The sequence below is a fragment of the Corvus kubaryi genome, unplaced genomic scaffold (assembly GCF_017639235.1).
Source record: "Corvus kubaryi isolate FWS band 111438036 unplaced genomic scaffold, C.kubaryi_AGA036_p1.0 37126, whole genome shotgun sequence".
In the NCBI taxonomy this organism is placed as follows: Eukaryota; Metazoa; Chordata; class Aves; order Passeriformes; family Corvidae; genus Corvus; species Corvus kubaryi.
The window spans coordinates 175,726-189,587 of NW_024581031.1; the positions used below are offsets into that span (position 1 = coordinate 175,726).

The 13,862-nt window shown below is 38.9% G+C and overlaps 1 protein-coding gene across 10 annotated transcripts in view; it reads right to left on the reverse strand.

Annotated features, from left to right (window-relative positions):
• PCNT (pericentrin) overlaps positions 1-13,862 on the reverse strand; it is a 74,248-nt gene that overhangs the window by 42,001 nt on the left and 18,385 nt on the right. For 8 of the 10 annotated variants that reach the window (XM_042021143.1, XM_042021141.1, XM_042021139.1 and 5 more), the window contains exons 13-24: positions 13,151-13,287; positions 12,505-12,616; positions 11,484-11,516; positions 9,581-9,845; positions 9,280-9,367; positions 8,519-8,735; positions 7,392-7,630; positions 5,967-6,433; positions 4,200-4,776; positions 3,327-3,560; positions 2,197-2,361; positions 399-545 (exon numbers count right to left, since the gene is read on the reverse strand). In XM_042021143.1, coding sequence (XP_041877077.1) covers positions 399-545; positions 2,197-2,361; positions 3,327-3,560; positions 4,200-4,776; positions 5,967-6,433; positions 7,392-7,630; positions 8,519-8,735; positions 9,280-9,367; positions 9,581-9,845; positions 11,484-11,516; positions 12,505-12,616; positions 13,151-13,287 — 2,681 coding nt within the window. The remainder of the gene's footprint in view (positions 1-398; positions 546-2,196; positions 2,362-3,326; positions 3,561-4,199; positions 4,777-5,966; positions 6,434-7,391; positions 7,631-8,518; positions 8,736-9,279; positions 9,368-9,580; positions 9,846-11,483; positions 11,517-12,504; positions 12,617-13,150; positions 13,288-13,862) is intronic. The other 2 variants (XM_042021145.1, XM_042021144.1) reach the window with 1 other exon arrangement.

Sequence of the window (13,862 nt, forward strand, 5' to 3'; positions counted from 1 at the left end):
TGCTGTCAGTTTAACCCAGCGTTATCTGCCTTTATTTTCTTTTTTCCCCTCCTTTTATTTCCCTATTAAATTGTTATTCTGACTTGGTGTCTCACACTAGTTTGTTTTCAAACTAGTACAAAGTCAAAATATCTATTTGGGAGAAAACTGCAAGGAAAGAAAAGCATTCTTCTCCCATGCCAATTTTCTCAACCCTCATCAAGTCCTACAAGAAGAGCTGGAAACAGTAATGCACTCCCAGTCAGGAAATTCTTAGTGTTGCTCTGTTTCCACATGTCTAATATGCCAAGAATTGTACTTGCAGTCCCTTTATATACACATTGATACAGAGAGCCCTGTGCTAAAATACTACCCCAAATGCACATTTAAAATCTAGGTTGAAAGTATTTTCTCCATACCTGGATAATTATTGCTGCCTTTTCCTGCAGCTGGGCTGATAACATTTCTTGTTCCTTTTGGTGAGCAGCCTGTACCTTCTCCCTCTCCTGAATCAACATCTGCTCCTTGTCATGTAGTGATACCTTTTTTTCAGCTTCAAATTCATCCTGCATAAACCACATATTCTTGGATTTACTGAGATAAGAAAAAAAAAAAAGTCCAAACCGCCACCATTCTCCCAAAAAACCTCAAACATCCCCCAGATTTTTTCTGTATTCTTTAGACATACACACTTTACCTCTCAGAATAGTAAGCAGTAACTTACACATCAACACCTCCAAACAACAAAATCATGTTGAAACTGTGATCAAAATCAAAAATAGTGCGGCCAGCAGAACCAGGACAGTGACTGTCCCTCTGTATTCAGCACTAATGAGGCACAATTTTATCTATGAACACCAATACATTCCAAGATGATGGCCACCTATTCTTTACACAGGCAAGTCAAAAAAACAGTTTTTCCCCAGAGCAAGAAATAAGACCTCAGAGCAGAAGACCTGCAGTCACCTGAGCTGATCATTTGCAGAAGACTGACCCAGTCTTTGTCCCATGCTCTAGCAGTTAGGAAGATAAAAATGACAACTGTCCTTGACCTAGAACATGACATTTGTGGACAAAAATCTCTGAAGCAGCCTGCTTATTCTTCTCAGAAGCACTTAGAGAGTATGTCAGAGCACAGACAGCAATTCTGAATACCTCAAATCTGCTAGGGCAGGCAGAGGGAAGAAACCAAGGGAACAGGTTGGCATGAAGACAACTGCAAAATCAGCACAGGGGGGTGGGAAGGAAAAGGCTTGTAAAAACCTGTATCAGCCCACAATACAGCTCAGTCTCACACTGCAAAGAGATCCAAGCCCGTCTCTTCTGGGACAAAACACCAGTCATCAAGTTCACAAGGCAAAAAAACCCAACTGAATCCATAGACAGTTGTACCAGCAGGAGAATTAGCCCTGGCAAAATTTCAACAAATAGTGAAGTTTCTGGTGTCTCAAGTGCTAATTAAGGCAGCATAAGAGAAAAAAAACCAGGGATCATTTCTGGAGTTTCTGCACAACACTCAGACCAGTCCCAGCTTCTGTGGCCTTAAGGCTGGGGTTCAGCCAAGGACAGCAGTTGCCAAAAATACCTGCAGCAGCTTTTCAGGATACACTTCTGCCCTTTGTTTCAAAAGACAGCTGAACCAGCCAGAGAGAGGTCAAATAGTCATCAGGACTATACAGAGGGTCAGAGGCAGGAAACATCTCGAAAACACTTATCATGGTGTTTATCATGGTGAATCAATGAAAGCAGAGATTAAGAACAACAGTAACAGCAAAATATCTCAGATAGAGTTCACACACTCGGTAAAAGCTTAGATAACACTGAATTTGTTTTTGCCACATACACACAGTATGTGCAGTAGACATGGGATGATAGGCCAAGGGTGCAGTCTCTGTAGACACCACGAAGAAAAAGTCTCCAATGACAAACTGAACATGTACACAAGGAATGCTGATCAGAGCATGTTCCACTGATTGTTTTGGTTTTGGCTGAAGGACACTTCATTTCCAGTTCAGGACTTTAAGACAACCCTATGGTAAAGACAACTGCTCACAGAACACTGCTTTATTTCCAATGCTGTTTTTCTCGTTCTAACATTGTGAAGCATGGGAGAGATCTCACTCAGACCGCCATTTTAGAGGCTGAAGAACAAAAATCTTATACCAATTGCTCTTTTTCAGCGAAACACACTCCCAGTGCATTTTCACCAGAGCCTACCTTCAGCTGTGCAATCTGCTGTTCCAGTAGCACCTCTGACTGACACTTCAACAGCTCAATCTCCTCCTGGAACTGAAGCTGCTGCTTCAATTTTACCTCCTCAAATTGAGCCAGAAGAGCTGTTCTCACAGATTCTACTTCAGAAGCTGATGCAGAAGCATACAGCTGCAGGCAAGGAAGGAATATCAAATATTTTAGCCACAGTGTTAGAATTAAGGAAAAACTGAAACCAAACCAAACCCATCAGGCTCAATCAAATTCTTAAGAGTACATTTGCAATCCTCAAGGTCATACAGTGCTTCTGTCCATCATCATGCTGAGTATAGAAAAAAGCAGGTTGATAAAAATAGATAAGAAGCAACCAGGCATTACGTATCAAGTATCTCCTGTATTCATGAGGCCATCAAGTCAGACTAACAAAGTATTCCCGGCTTATTCTTTGCAACAGACACTTCCCTAAAAAAATTCAAAGAAATAAGGAGGAAAGAGGGGGAGAGAAACACAGGGAGAACATATTTTTTTAAAGATGTGATTTCCCTTGTTCAAATGGGAGCAAACATCACACATCTCTATTTAATGCAATTATCCTGAGATACAACAGAAAGGTTTGAGAGATTTTTGTTCATTTAGGTTTTTTTTCCCTACTACTCTCTCTGAGAAGAGTCACTGTAGTCATCAGAATAGACACAAATCCTGCTTCTAGGATGATGCATTTGAAGACTGGATAACCATTAGAACCTCCCAGGAAACTAATGAAACTTCCTCCCCAGGCAATCTATTCTTCTAAAAGTGATTTAAGAGTTATTTGAAACATCACCCAATTTTCAATTTAGTAAGTGAAAAAGCAAAAGTTAGTAATATTTTAACTTAACGTGTTCTGTGGTTATAACTGGATAAAGCTTTTGGATAAAGCTTCATTTGTGACTTCTCCTACTATACAAATGTAATATATAACACTCGCGGCTGCTTGCATCCACAGAAGTCAGATTGTATCTTCTTATTATTGGCACTGTTAAAAAAATTCAAAAAGCATCTAGGTATACAGCCTTATTTCTAAGCTTAATAAAACTGAATTTACTTTATGATAAAACATGGATTGTTTTGGGTTTAGGTATTAGCAGTATTCTGACCTCTTGCTCATGTTCATGCTGTACTTTTAGTTTTCCCAGTTCTTCTTCCAACTCCCTGGAGTACTCTTCTTTATGTTTCCTAATTTCTTTCTCATGAAGATCCTGAAGCTCTTGGAGTGCTTTCCTGTGCTTTTCCTCCATCTGCAACACTTCCTCACGTAAGAGATCCAGAGCCAGACGTTTTTCTTCTTCCAGCAACTGCCTTTGATTTTGAAGAGCTGTGTTCAGATCATCCTGTATAAGCATTAATTAAAAAAAGGGGATGGAATAAAAAGTAACTACAAATATCTTTGCAACCCATTTGTCAAGCACATGTTCTGCTGTATCAAAGCTTTTTAAGTAAGCAGGAACAATATTGTTTCACGAAGGATGAGCATACAGACATCCATATACATACACTCTATAGCATTTAAATGGGTTTCCTTTTCTTATCCAGTAAAAGTTTTGTAAATCCTTACTTATTCAGAAGGATCTTTAGATTTCTAGAGATGTGGCTTAACCCCTAGAATTGCATTTACTTTGTTCTAATCACTTTCTGAAGAACTGCACAATAGCTCTACTAGGGAGAGAAGATCTGAGCCCCAAAATGGAGACCCTCCAACCTTAATTATGTTAAAAGATATACCTCATTTGTACCTTTTCCACACATGATATAGAAAACTCACAAGACTAAGCATTTGGGGCAGGAAGAAACAGATGGATTTAATTTTCAGCTGCAGTTTCATATTTCAGCTCATAATAAGGCCACACACAATGTGTCAGTGCTGGCACAAAGAGGTGGTGAAAATATCCCCTGAGAACAAGGGGAAAGGTGATCCCACACTATGTGCCATGAAATCTCACCTCCTATGCCAGGTTTTCTTTCTGACTCACCTTATGAGCTTCTTCTGCTTCAAGAGCCATGCTTTTAAGCTTTTCCATATGAATAGTAGCTAGCTCAATTTTCAAACTATTTCGGGAAAGCTGAAGCTCTTCAGCATGCTTTAATTTCAGCATCTCAATCTCCTGAAGCAGTTGTGCCTGATGCACTTTATCCCGCTCTTGGAGCTGCTCCCTGTGCTGCAGCTGTAGCTTCTCCAGAGCCTGACTGTGTTCATCTCTTATAGTCTGAATTTCAGATAGGTAGGAAGACTCCAAGGAATCCAGATTTGATAAGTGTTTAACCTCCAGCTCATCGATTTGGGCTTGATGCTTTGTCTTTAGTTCAGCAACACAACTTTCAAGCTGAATCTGCTGTTTACTTTCCAGTGTAGCTTTAAGTGTCTCAATTTCAGCTTGGTGTTTTGCCTGAAAATCAGCTGTCAGAGACAAAATCTGCTGCTTATGCTTCTCCTGTAACTGCTGACTTTGGAGTTCCAGCTCATCCACATGTTTATTTTTCAGCTCTTGGAGAAGAATCTCTTGCTCAGTTGTGAACGTCTGAGTCATAGCTTTGTGCTCCTCCATAAACCTATATTATTTCCAAGAACATTAAGAGACTACTGTCAAAAAAGTCACTGTTTTTTAAATAATTGAACTAATAAATAAAAATCAAAGGAAAATAAATAGACCTCAGCCTCCACAAGTTTTACTTGATGCTTCAAATACAGAATTGAATTCAAAGCAAGCCACAATGATGATTTCATAGCCACATAATTAAAGGTTTCTGCAATGTCACTTGGGAGTATCTGGTTATTGCTAGAGAGACTGGCACCCCTATTAACTTACAAATACAGAGCAACATGTTTGAGAAATACTGCCATGACAGTATCTCATGGTACATACATTGTTACATCTCAAACGTGTTGTCTGCAAATAAATGAACTGTCATGAGAAACGCCTCTAAAAACATCTGTTAAAGACAGACATAAAACCACTGTGGAAGTCTATGTGGGATACCTGGGGGCTCTTCCAAACTCATCTCTCTGGGTTCTGCTTAAAGCTTGATGCAGAAGATCTGAAGTCCTGCCACTTACTGCAATCAGTAACTACAGTATTTTGCATGCAGACACCAACAACCAAAAACCAGTTATCTAAAAGTTAAGTTGCTGCTTTCAGTGTTTTCTTACAGTCATTACTTCTCCAGTCTTGTTCTGTGAACATATTTTTGGGGAGGGAAGAAGGGATAAATTTGAAGCAATGCATGCAAATACCGACATGTGGTTTACTTCCCTTAATTCACTTGAAACAACAGATGTAGGAAGGGGAAGAAAAACAGCAGTTCCAGGCATCTAACCAGAACTAAAGAATACCAAAGGTGGCCCCATCAACCTCAGCATTCAATGGTTAGCACAAACTCCATTTACCAGGAAAAGATTGTTTACATTCATTCAAATTGTTTAAAAATATTTAGAGAATTTTTCCACTTGTATATCCTGTCACACTTCTCTTTAAAGTATATGATTTTCAGCTGTGTTGTACTCTCAGCATGCAAAACTCGACTACACTTCATTTTATTTGCTAGACTAGATGAAATGCCTTTACATGAAGCAAAATCCTACAGCAGATCCTAATAGACAGCACAGCTGTTCCTTGGGACAGCAAGCTTTACATATGTAAGTTAGATAATGCCATCAAGTGACTTCCCTACTCTATCACTCATTCAGTTTAAAACAAGAAAAAGCAACTCTAACAATGAGTGAACTCCTCAGGGAAACTGACTTGTTTTGTGCTTCCAGGAGCTTCAGTGCACATTCTTCCTGCAGGCAGAGTGTGGCCTTTTCCATTTCTTTTGCCATGAGGGCTTTGGCTGCCTTCAGGTCAGCTTCGTATTGCTGCTGAGCTTTCTGCACGGCCTGGGCACCTGCAAGGCTGTCCTCCAGCTGCTGCAAGCTGTTTTGCTGCTCCTTCACCAGCTTCTCCAGCTCTAGAATTTTGGCAGCTTGGTGATCTTGAAGTTGAATCATTTCAGCTTCACGGAGTTCAAACTCTTTTTGTAAGTTTTGCTTCTCAGATTCTGCTCTGGTTTGCAGTTCTATGTGCAATAGTGATAACTTCTCTTCTGCTAGCATTCTCTGGGCCTCACTTTCACATTGCCATTTCTTCTCTTTTTCTTTGTACATATTCTCTATTTTCTGGACTTCTTCTCTTAGTTCATTTTTGTGATCCTCAGCAATTTTATATTTTACCTGTGAAGACAATTATTTAAAAGAAAAAGGAATAAACCACTAAAACCAAACTGAAGTGCATGAAGTGAACGCTCTCAGGCATTTAAGATCTTGGAAAGATTAAATCCTTGAAGTAACCCTTCCTAATGAAAGTAAGGCTGAAATGACAATTTATAAACTGACACACATTAAATTCAATGCATTATTAAGAATTAATTAGGGTTATGAAATTAAGAAAAAAATAAGGCAAAATTCTAGAATTAATATGGTACTCTATGTTGGTTTCTCTTGAGGCCACCTATCTTCTTTTCAGGAGCTCAACTTATACAGCTATGGGCAGCTTAGGTGTTTATACTGGGCATGAATAAAAATCCCTTTTAAACTTCTCCTTCTATGTTCCAGTAGCATTTTATATGTAGTGTCCAAGTTCACGACAAGGGCAGTGGCCTTGGACATAGCATGAAAGCCACATAAAAAGCACGTAGCAGAAGCCAAAGCAGCAAATGATTGCTCAGTGACAGAAGGCCAAAAAAAGACTGTCTCTGGCTTTCTCCATCAGTTTCTAAGCTTGGAAAAGGATACACATATCCATGGCTCTTTGAAAAGGGAGGAAAGGAGGACTTGATAAATAAGAGCTTCACCCATCTAATTCTCACACGCATTCAAATATGCAACAATTTAAGCAATGAATTAACAGCCAATCTAAGTTTATCCTCAGATGGAACAGCTGATTTAACATGTAAGAGTGACGGTAGCAGGTATGATTCTCTCAACTCTAAGACTTTGAGGTACAAGAGTTACACCAAAGCAGAAGTGTATTCCAACATTTGTGTCTATCCAGGCAAATCCAGTTAAAGCTTTAGCTACTATCCCAAACCAGGGACTTTTAAAGGCAAGTGCTGCCTCTCCCTCCCTTGGCCTTCCCACCAGATTGGAACTTGCCCAACTCTACACAAAACAGTTCTGTAGTACAAATTACCTTTTCCATTTCTTCTTTCAGATGCTTTTCATTCTGGTCAGAAACACCTTTTTGTTTTATAATCTCTTCCTTTAAGTGCCTTATTTCCTCTGAGAGCTCTGCAATATGCTGTTTCTCAGAGCTGGAGAGAGAGAGCTTGGCTTTGTGCTCTTCCTCCAGCACAGACACTTGCTCAGCCACCTCCACCTCAACCTGACGTGCTGCATCTTGAGCACTCTGGAGACGCAGTTTGGTGATTTCTGGAAAGAAAAAAAAAATAAAAGAAAAATCCAAGCCAGACAATGAAACGACACACTGAAATTTATTTTATTGTAACGGCTCCTATTAATGCACAGAAATAAAGCTGAATGTTGTCAGCTGTGCAATTTATCAGTAGCCATGCTAACTACAAGACAAGGAGAACCCCTTAGCTGGATGATTTTATGTTCTGTTCCATTTTATTACCACCTTGGGAATCTACCAGTATCAACACACACAATAATCATAAAACCTATGGCAAGACCTCCCTCCTGATCTGCAACAGCCAGAGGAGCAGACTTTCTTTCTGGGCAATGTATTATCAGATTTATGGAAGTTTAATCTCCTCTTTTGTACATACTATTTACACAAGGCATTTCCCCAAAAGTCAGATGGGACAAATCTCTAAACATTATAATTTAAGCTGTTTTGATATTCTGTCTAGTAGTAAAAATAAATAATTGAAGATAAGAAATATAAGTGCAAATTAAAAAAGCTCTACTAATCCTTTTAACCAACATACAGTGGAATATAATTATAACCATGCGTGTTAAATTAACTAAGTTACCTACTGTTAGTCCAAATGTTTGTATGACAGTGCCCTTCTAGGCATCAAAAATGGAAACCTGATCAACTCCTTTTAGCAAATGCTCCACAGTTCTGATAGTTTTTACTAGAGAATAAACAACTTCAGGTCACCACATCTTTGGAACTGCATCTCAACACACCCGTAAGTGCTTGATGAAAGGGATTAGCATCTGTTAAATGTTCCCCATAGTTTAGGGTAAATGAATAAGTTGAAAACTTCTTCAGATAAACCTGTTTAAAGAAAAATATAAGCCACACAAGCAGCTTAATTTTTTCCTTCTCAGTATGTCAGACCATCCTACCTTTAGAATGTTCTTCTGAAAGTTGGGCACGGAGCTGCTTGAGTTCTAAACAATGCTTTCTTTTCATGGCCTCAGTTTCTGTTACATATTTGTCTGACAGATCCATCTTTATTTTCATCAGGTCCTCTTTATACTGAAGTGCAAGGGAGGATCTCAAGGAATCCAGTTCTTGCCTGTGTTGTTCTGTAAGCTGTGGCTGCAAACAGGCAAGTTCTTCCTACAGAAATAATGGGTTAGGAAGAGATCTTTAGCTTCTAAGAAACCATTATGAGAATCTTTCAATGAGACAAAGGAAAATTCCTTTTCCAAACTCTTAGTCAACTTGAAACAAGTTGAGCAAAGATGTTGAGATCTTCAGTTACAGCAAGGTGCATGAAAATAGGGGCATAAATGAAAGAAGGGCCACAAGAGCATCTTGGCTTGAAGAGAACAAGGACAAGGACAATTACTACCAGAACTACAGAAAAGAGAAACACCATGAATTCTGCACCTGTGTAGAAGAACTGCTAAGCTCCTTACTCAGCACAAGATAACCCAAACAGCGCATAAAATTACAGAGCACCGTTTCAGCTGTTCTGCTCTACAGCCTCTCTGAGGCTGAGAGCTATTTAAAGTCGGTAATTTACAACATTCTTGTCAAAAATAATTAAACCCTACTAAACATCTGAAATTAATTTACACTTTGTAAGAGCTAGGAATCGACTTCAGTTTTCATACAGGTCATGTAAAGAACAGTAGAACTTTTATATCAAAAATCCTACCTGTTGTTGTTCGAGCTGTTGATTTAGCTGACCAAGTGCAACACTTCTCTCTTTCTCAGCAGTCTCTTCAAAAACTGTGACAGAAGAACTGAGAAAAGGGTTTTAAAGTTTAAGACTGTGATACGTCATGAATTAAGTTAAATGAACTTGATGATTTATGACGTAGTACTGAAAGTAGGCAAAGAACAACTGTAACAACTGCTCAGTCCTAATAGGTTTCATGCTAACATCATCATTTATGTTAAAGAAAAATAAAATGGAAGCATGCTGTCATAAAATGAAAGGAAAAAGAAAAGATCACCTGATGTCCCCTGCTTGATCTTGACTCATTTCCAACTCTGACAGTGAATAGTTCTTCAGTTCTCGAAGTCTCTGATGCAACAAACTCAATTCTTCTTTGTAGTTTTCTTCAGCAACAATTAACTTGTTTTCAAAATAAAGTCTTAGTTGTTCCAATTCAGCTTCATGCTCCCTGTTTCTCTGCTGACGCTGCTGTTCAAACTCCTGTTTTAAACACTCTATTTCTTTTACCTGTGATGCTCGAGCCAGGAGCTGCTCTTTTAGCTCTGGAACAGAGGCAAAACCAACACAAGCACTAAGAATACATATGTTTAGGCTAAGTCATTCCGTGAAGATTAGATTTAGTTACCCCAAATGTCAGTGGTTTAGGAATGGCATTCCCCCATTAATACTTCCATTAAAAACACCACGGGCCACTCCCTTCTCAATGGGAGTCACAAAAGGCAGAGATCACAGGTTGAGGTAAGAACCATTTACTGGAAATAGCAATGAGATAAGAAAAATGAACTTCTGAAAGACAAAAATTCCTTCCTCTGAAGACATTCTCAGTTACACTGCATTCAGAGAAACCATCCCCATGCTATGACTCAAAATCACCAACACACTGTTAACTCTCCTCATTTGCTTGCAGTCCAGCACAAGGCTGGTAACATGCAGAGTCCTGCACTATTGCTTAATCTTCACACCTGCTTGCTGTTGTAGCACCCAGAAGCAATAAATTATTCAAGAACATTTAATTTGCTCCAGGTAAAACTATCCAAACAAAACCAGCTTGAGTGTAAACTGTGCAGAAAACGAAAAATCACAGGAAAGAAAATAAAATCAATTCTGGATTACTTTAATGATGGTTTGCTACCCATTGTGTGCTCAGAGGCTGAACTGACTGGATTAAAAGAATCAACCAATAAAACAGGAATGCAGTAGAAAGCAGCTACCAAGGCAAGTTCAGCAAGCTGCCCTCCTTCCAGAGAGTGAGAACAATGGCCAGCATTGCAGCCTTTTCATTAGCCCTCTGAGAGCTTTCTTCCCCACCCTCCGTATTAAAGCAGCAGTAACGTTTTGGAAAGTTAAAAGGTAGGAAAAAAATCTCAAGAAAGGTAAGTTTTCCCAAAAGCCCAACTTTCCAAACAATTCAAGTTAGTCAAATGCCCACAGAATCAACTGAGAGGGAACTACGTTTAAAGAAGAAGGAATTCGGAGAAGTTCCTTGAAAAGAAACTACTTGCCTGGAGAAAAGCAGTTGCTTACGTTACACAAGAGAAACTTAAGAAACGATGGAAACAGAGGATGCCATCCAGGAGCAACACAACTGATTGTTACAATGTGTTTTTGTGTAGAAAACCAGAAAACACACTTGTGGCATAAAAAAATTCTCACAATGAACATGCAAACAGAACAAGTAAGAGAAGAAGTGTTCAAGGCCAGGTTGGATGGGGCTTGGATATTGAAAGGTGTCCCTACCCATGACAGGGGGTTGGAATGAGATGATCTTTAAGGTCCCTTCCAACCCAAAGCACTTCATGATTTCATGATTCTCTGAAGTAAGTCCATGGCTCAAGTTTGCTTCCAAAGGGAAAAGCTGCCAGGCACGGGCACCAGAGGAACCAAGTGACAAGAAGGGACAAGTAACAGCATCAGTGCAATATGCAAGGCAAGGCCAAACTGACAAGGGTAGGTTTTGCCTAACCACCAAAGTCTACCGGCACAAAATTAATGCAAAAAAATGTTTAATTGTTTTGAACTGGCAGGTCATTCTTACACTGGAGCAGCAATCCCATCATCCAGCTGCCATGATTTGAATCCTACCATCAACCCAAATGCATGGTCAAATCATCACTCAAATGAAGAACAGCAGAGTAAAACAAAACACCTTTAAGATCTCACACACCAAAAGAGATCCTCACCTAGACCATGGGCCTGCATTCTGGTCTCACCATCTTCAAGAAAGAAGAAACAGAAAGGGTTTCAAAGAATGGGAATGTGAGTGATTAGAAACATGGAAAGACATGTGAGATGTTAAAGATTAGGGCTACAGAGAAGAATTCCAGCAAATACTATGAAGTCCTAGGTGCTATAATTCTGTAATATCACAACAAAAAGATTAAATATTCAAGGTAAAGTCTGCCTAGATAGAAAACATTACTTATATATTGTATGACCAAACCAAACCAATTCTCACAAAACCCTAATATACTTCAAAAGCTACCTACAGTTATGTTATTCAGAAAATCTGAAATAGTATTTGAAGTATGTTACATGTGCCTCCTGTTCTAACTACCCCAGCTGAAGTCAAGAACCTCATGTTACAGTCTCAACACAAGGACAACACTGGCAGAGTCATGGTCTCTACGGGCTTTTTTTCCCAGAAGCTCCTTAATGTGTTGTATATGTCCATGCACACACATCTAAGACATGTTATATTTTATTTCAAAAGTGTATGCCATCTCCAACCACTACACTGCAAAACTGGGTGTTTTATTTAATATACCTGGGTCTTGAAACAGAAATACAAATAGGAGCATTTTGTTGCACTGACCAGCATTTTCTCCAGTTTTTAATTACATTATTATAATTACATTATACATATAATATATTATAATTACATTATACTTAATTTGACATTTCAATAAAAAACCCTTGGTTTTCACTGATGACTTTTATAGTGTGCAGGAAGGGAGTGGGAAGGGAAAGGAAAAGCACAGGAGTAAGCTTTTCCCCACGGTCAGACCATGCTTTTTGACACTGCAGGACCTGTCATCTGACACTGACTCACCTCCATCTAGAAAGAGATCATTGAGCTACAACCCACTGACACTGTGGCCTCCCTGTGTGTTTCTGGTACATAGCTAAAGTATTTTGTGTCGATAATGTGTACTTCTGTATGAAGAAGAGGCAAAAATTAAAGTGTGTCAGTTTTGAACATACCACTTAGCTCTTGTCGATTTGCTCGGGTACTGTCAAGCTGAGACCAAAGCTGCCTGATTTCTTCTTGTGACTGAGCCTTGAGCTGTTCATGCTTGACCTGAAGTTGGTCCAGCTACAAAAAACGTGTTAAAAACAAACAAAAAAACCCCCACCACAACTTGTTAAACAATTTTGTTCTCAGGGCTTATTTTACATGCAAGAAAGACTTCTGTCAGAAATAGGTGGAAACAGTGACAACACCATTCTCAGCTCCTGACAGTACCAGAGATACTGAGTAGCAGCATCTCTTAACTATTACACCTACTCCTCTGAGACAGAAGAATTAGTTCCTGATGCCACAATTATCCTCACTGGCAAAAAATAAAGCATTAGCCAGATAAAAACAAAATGTGAGAACCAGCGAATTAGGAATATAAATGCAGAGGAAGAGATGGCACCAAATGGCACAAAGGCAACTGCATTCCAAAGGTTTTGAACTCCTATGGAAACTCCCAGAGTATTTACCTGCTTCATGAGATGTATATGAAGCTTTTTCAGTAACGTCCCTAAATACAAACAGGTCACCCAAATGATATGTACACGGTCTAGTTTTCTGTTATAGAAAGAGTAATCAACTACTCTAAACAGCTAAAAAAATGTAATTTACCTCCTTCTGAAGATCCTGTTCTTTTTCTTGGCTTTTCATCTTTACCTCTTCTAGGAGTTGGTTATACTCAGCCTGCAGCTGTTGTTGTAATTTTGTGATGGCTAACTGGTGTTGCCTCTCCAATTCTATACATTTCACTAAAGATAAAAATTAGTTCTGTTACTCCATCATCCCGGTTAATGAATAACCTGTACAACTTCTGTGCAACAAAAATAGAAATGCATGTCTCTAGCTTAAACACTAGCTTTCAGGGAATCATAGATTTGCTTGAATAGTAAAGTATTTGAAAGTGAAACATTTCCATGACCTGCTTCCTAGTTCTCTGCATCCCACACTGTTAGTTAGCCAAGAGACCACCAGTTTGTGGAACTTTTGTTCCATTAAGCCTTAACTATTCATAATCCAAATGCAATTTTTTGTTAGAAAAAGCTTCTATTAATACTAATCACGGTTTTGATTAACTTGGCAACTGTCAAAACTGGTTTTCAGCTGGAAATAAAACAGCACCTCCCTTTATAATATTTGCCTCACATCTCATACTCTCTGGAAAGAAAAATACAACAATGCTATTCAAGTTTTAAACAATTTTTCATTTACAACCTGTTGTCTAGACAGTCTCATGCCGTTGTCCCAGTTTTTAAATAGGGCTACATAAATGCTTCTTGTATTTGCTTTTATATATGTTGTAAAATCACTTAGCTGTCACTGCTCA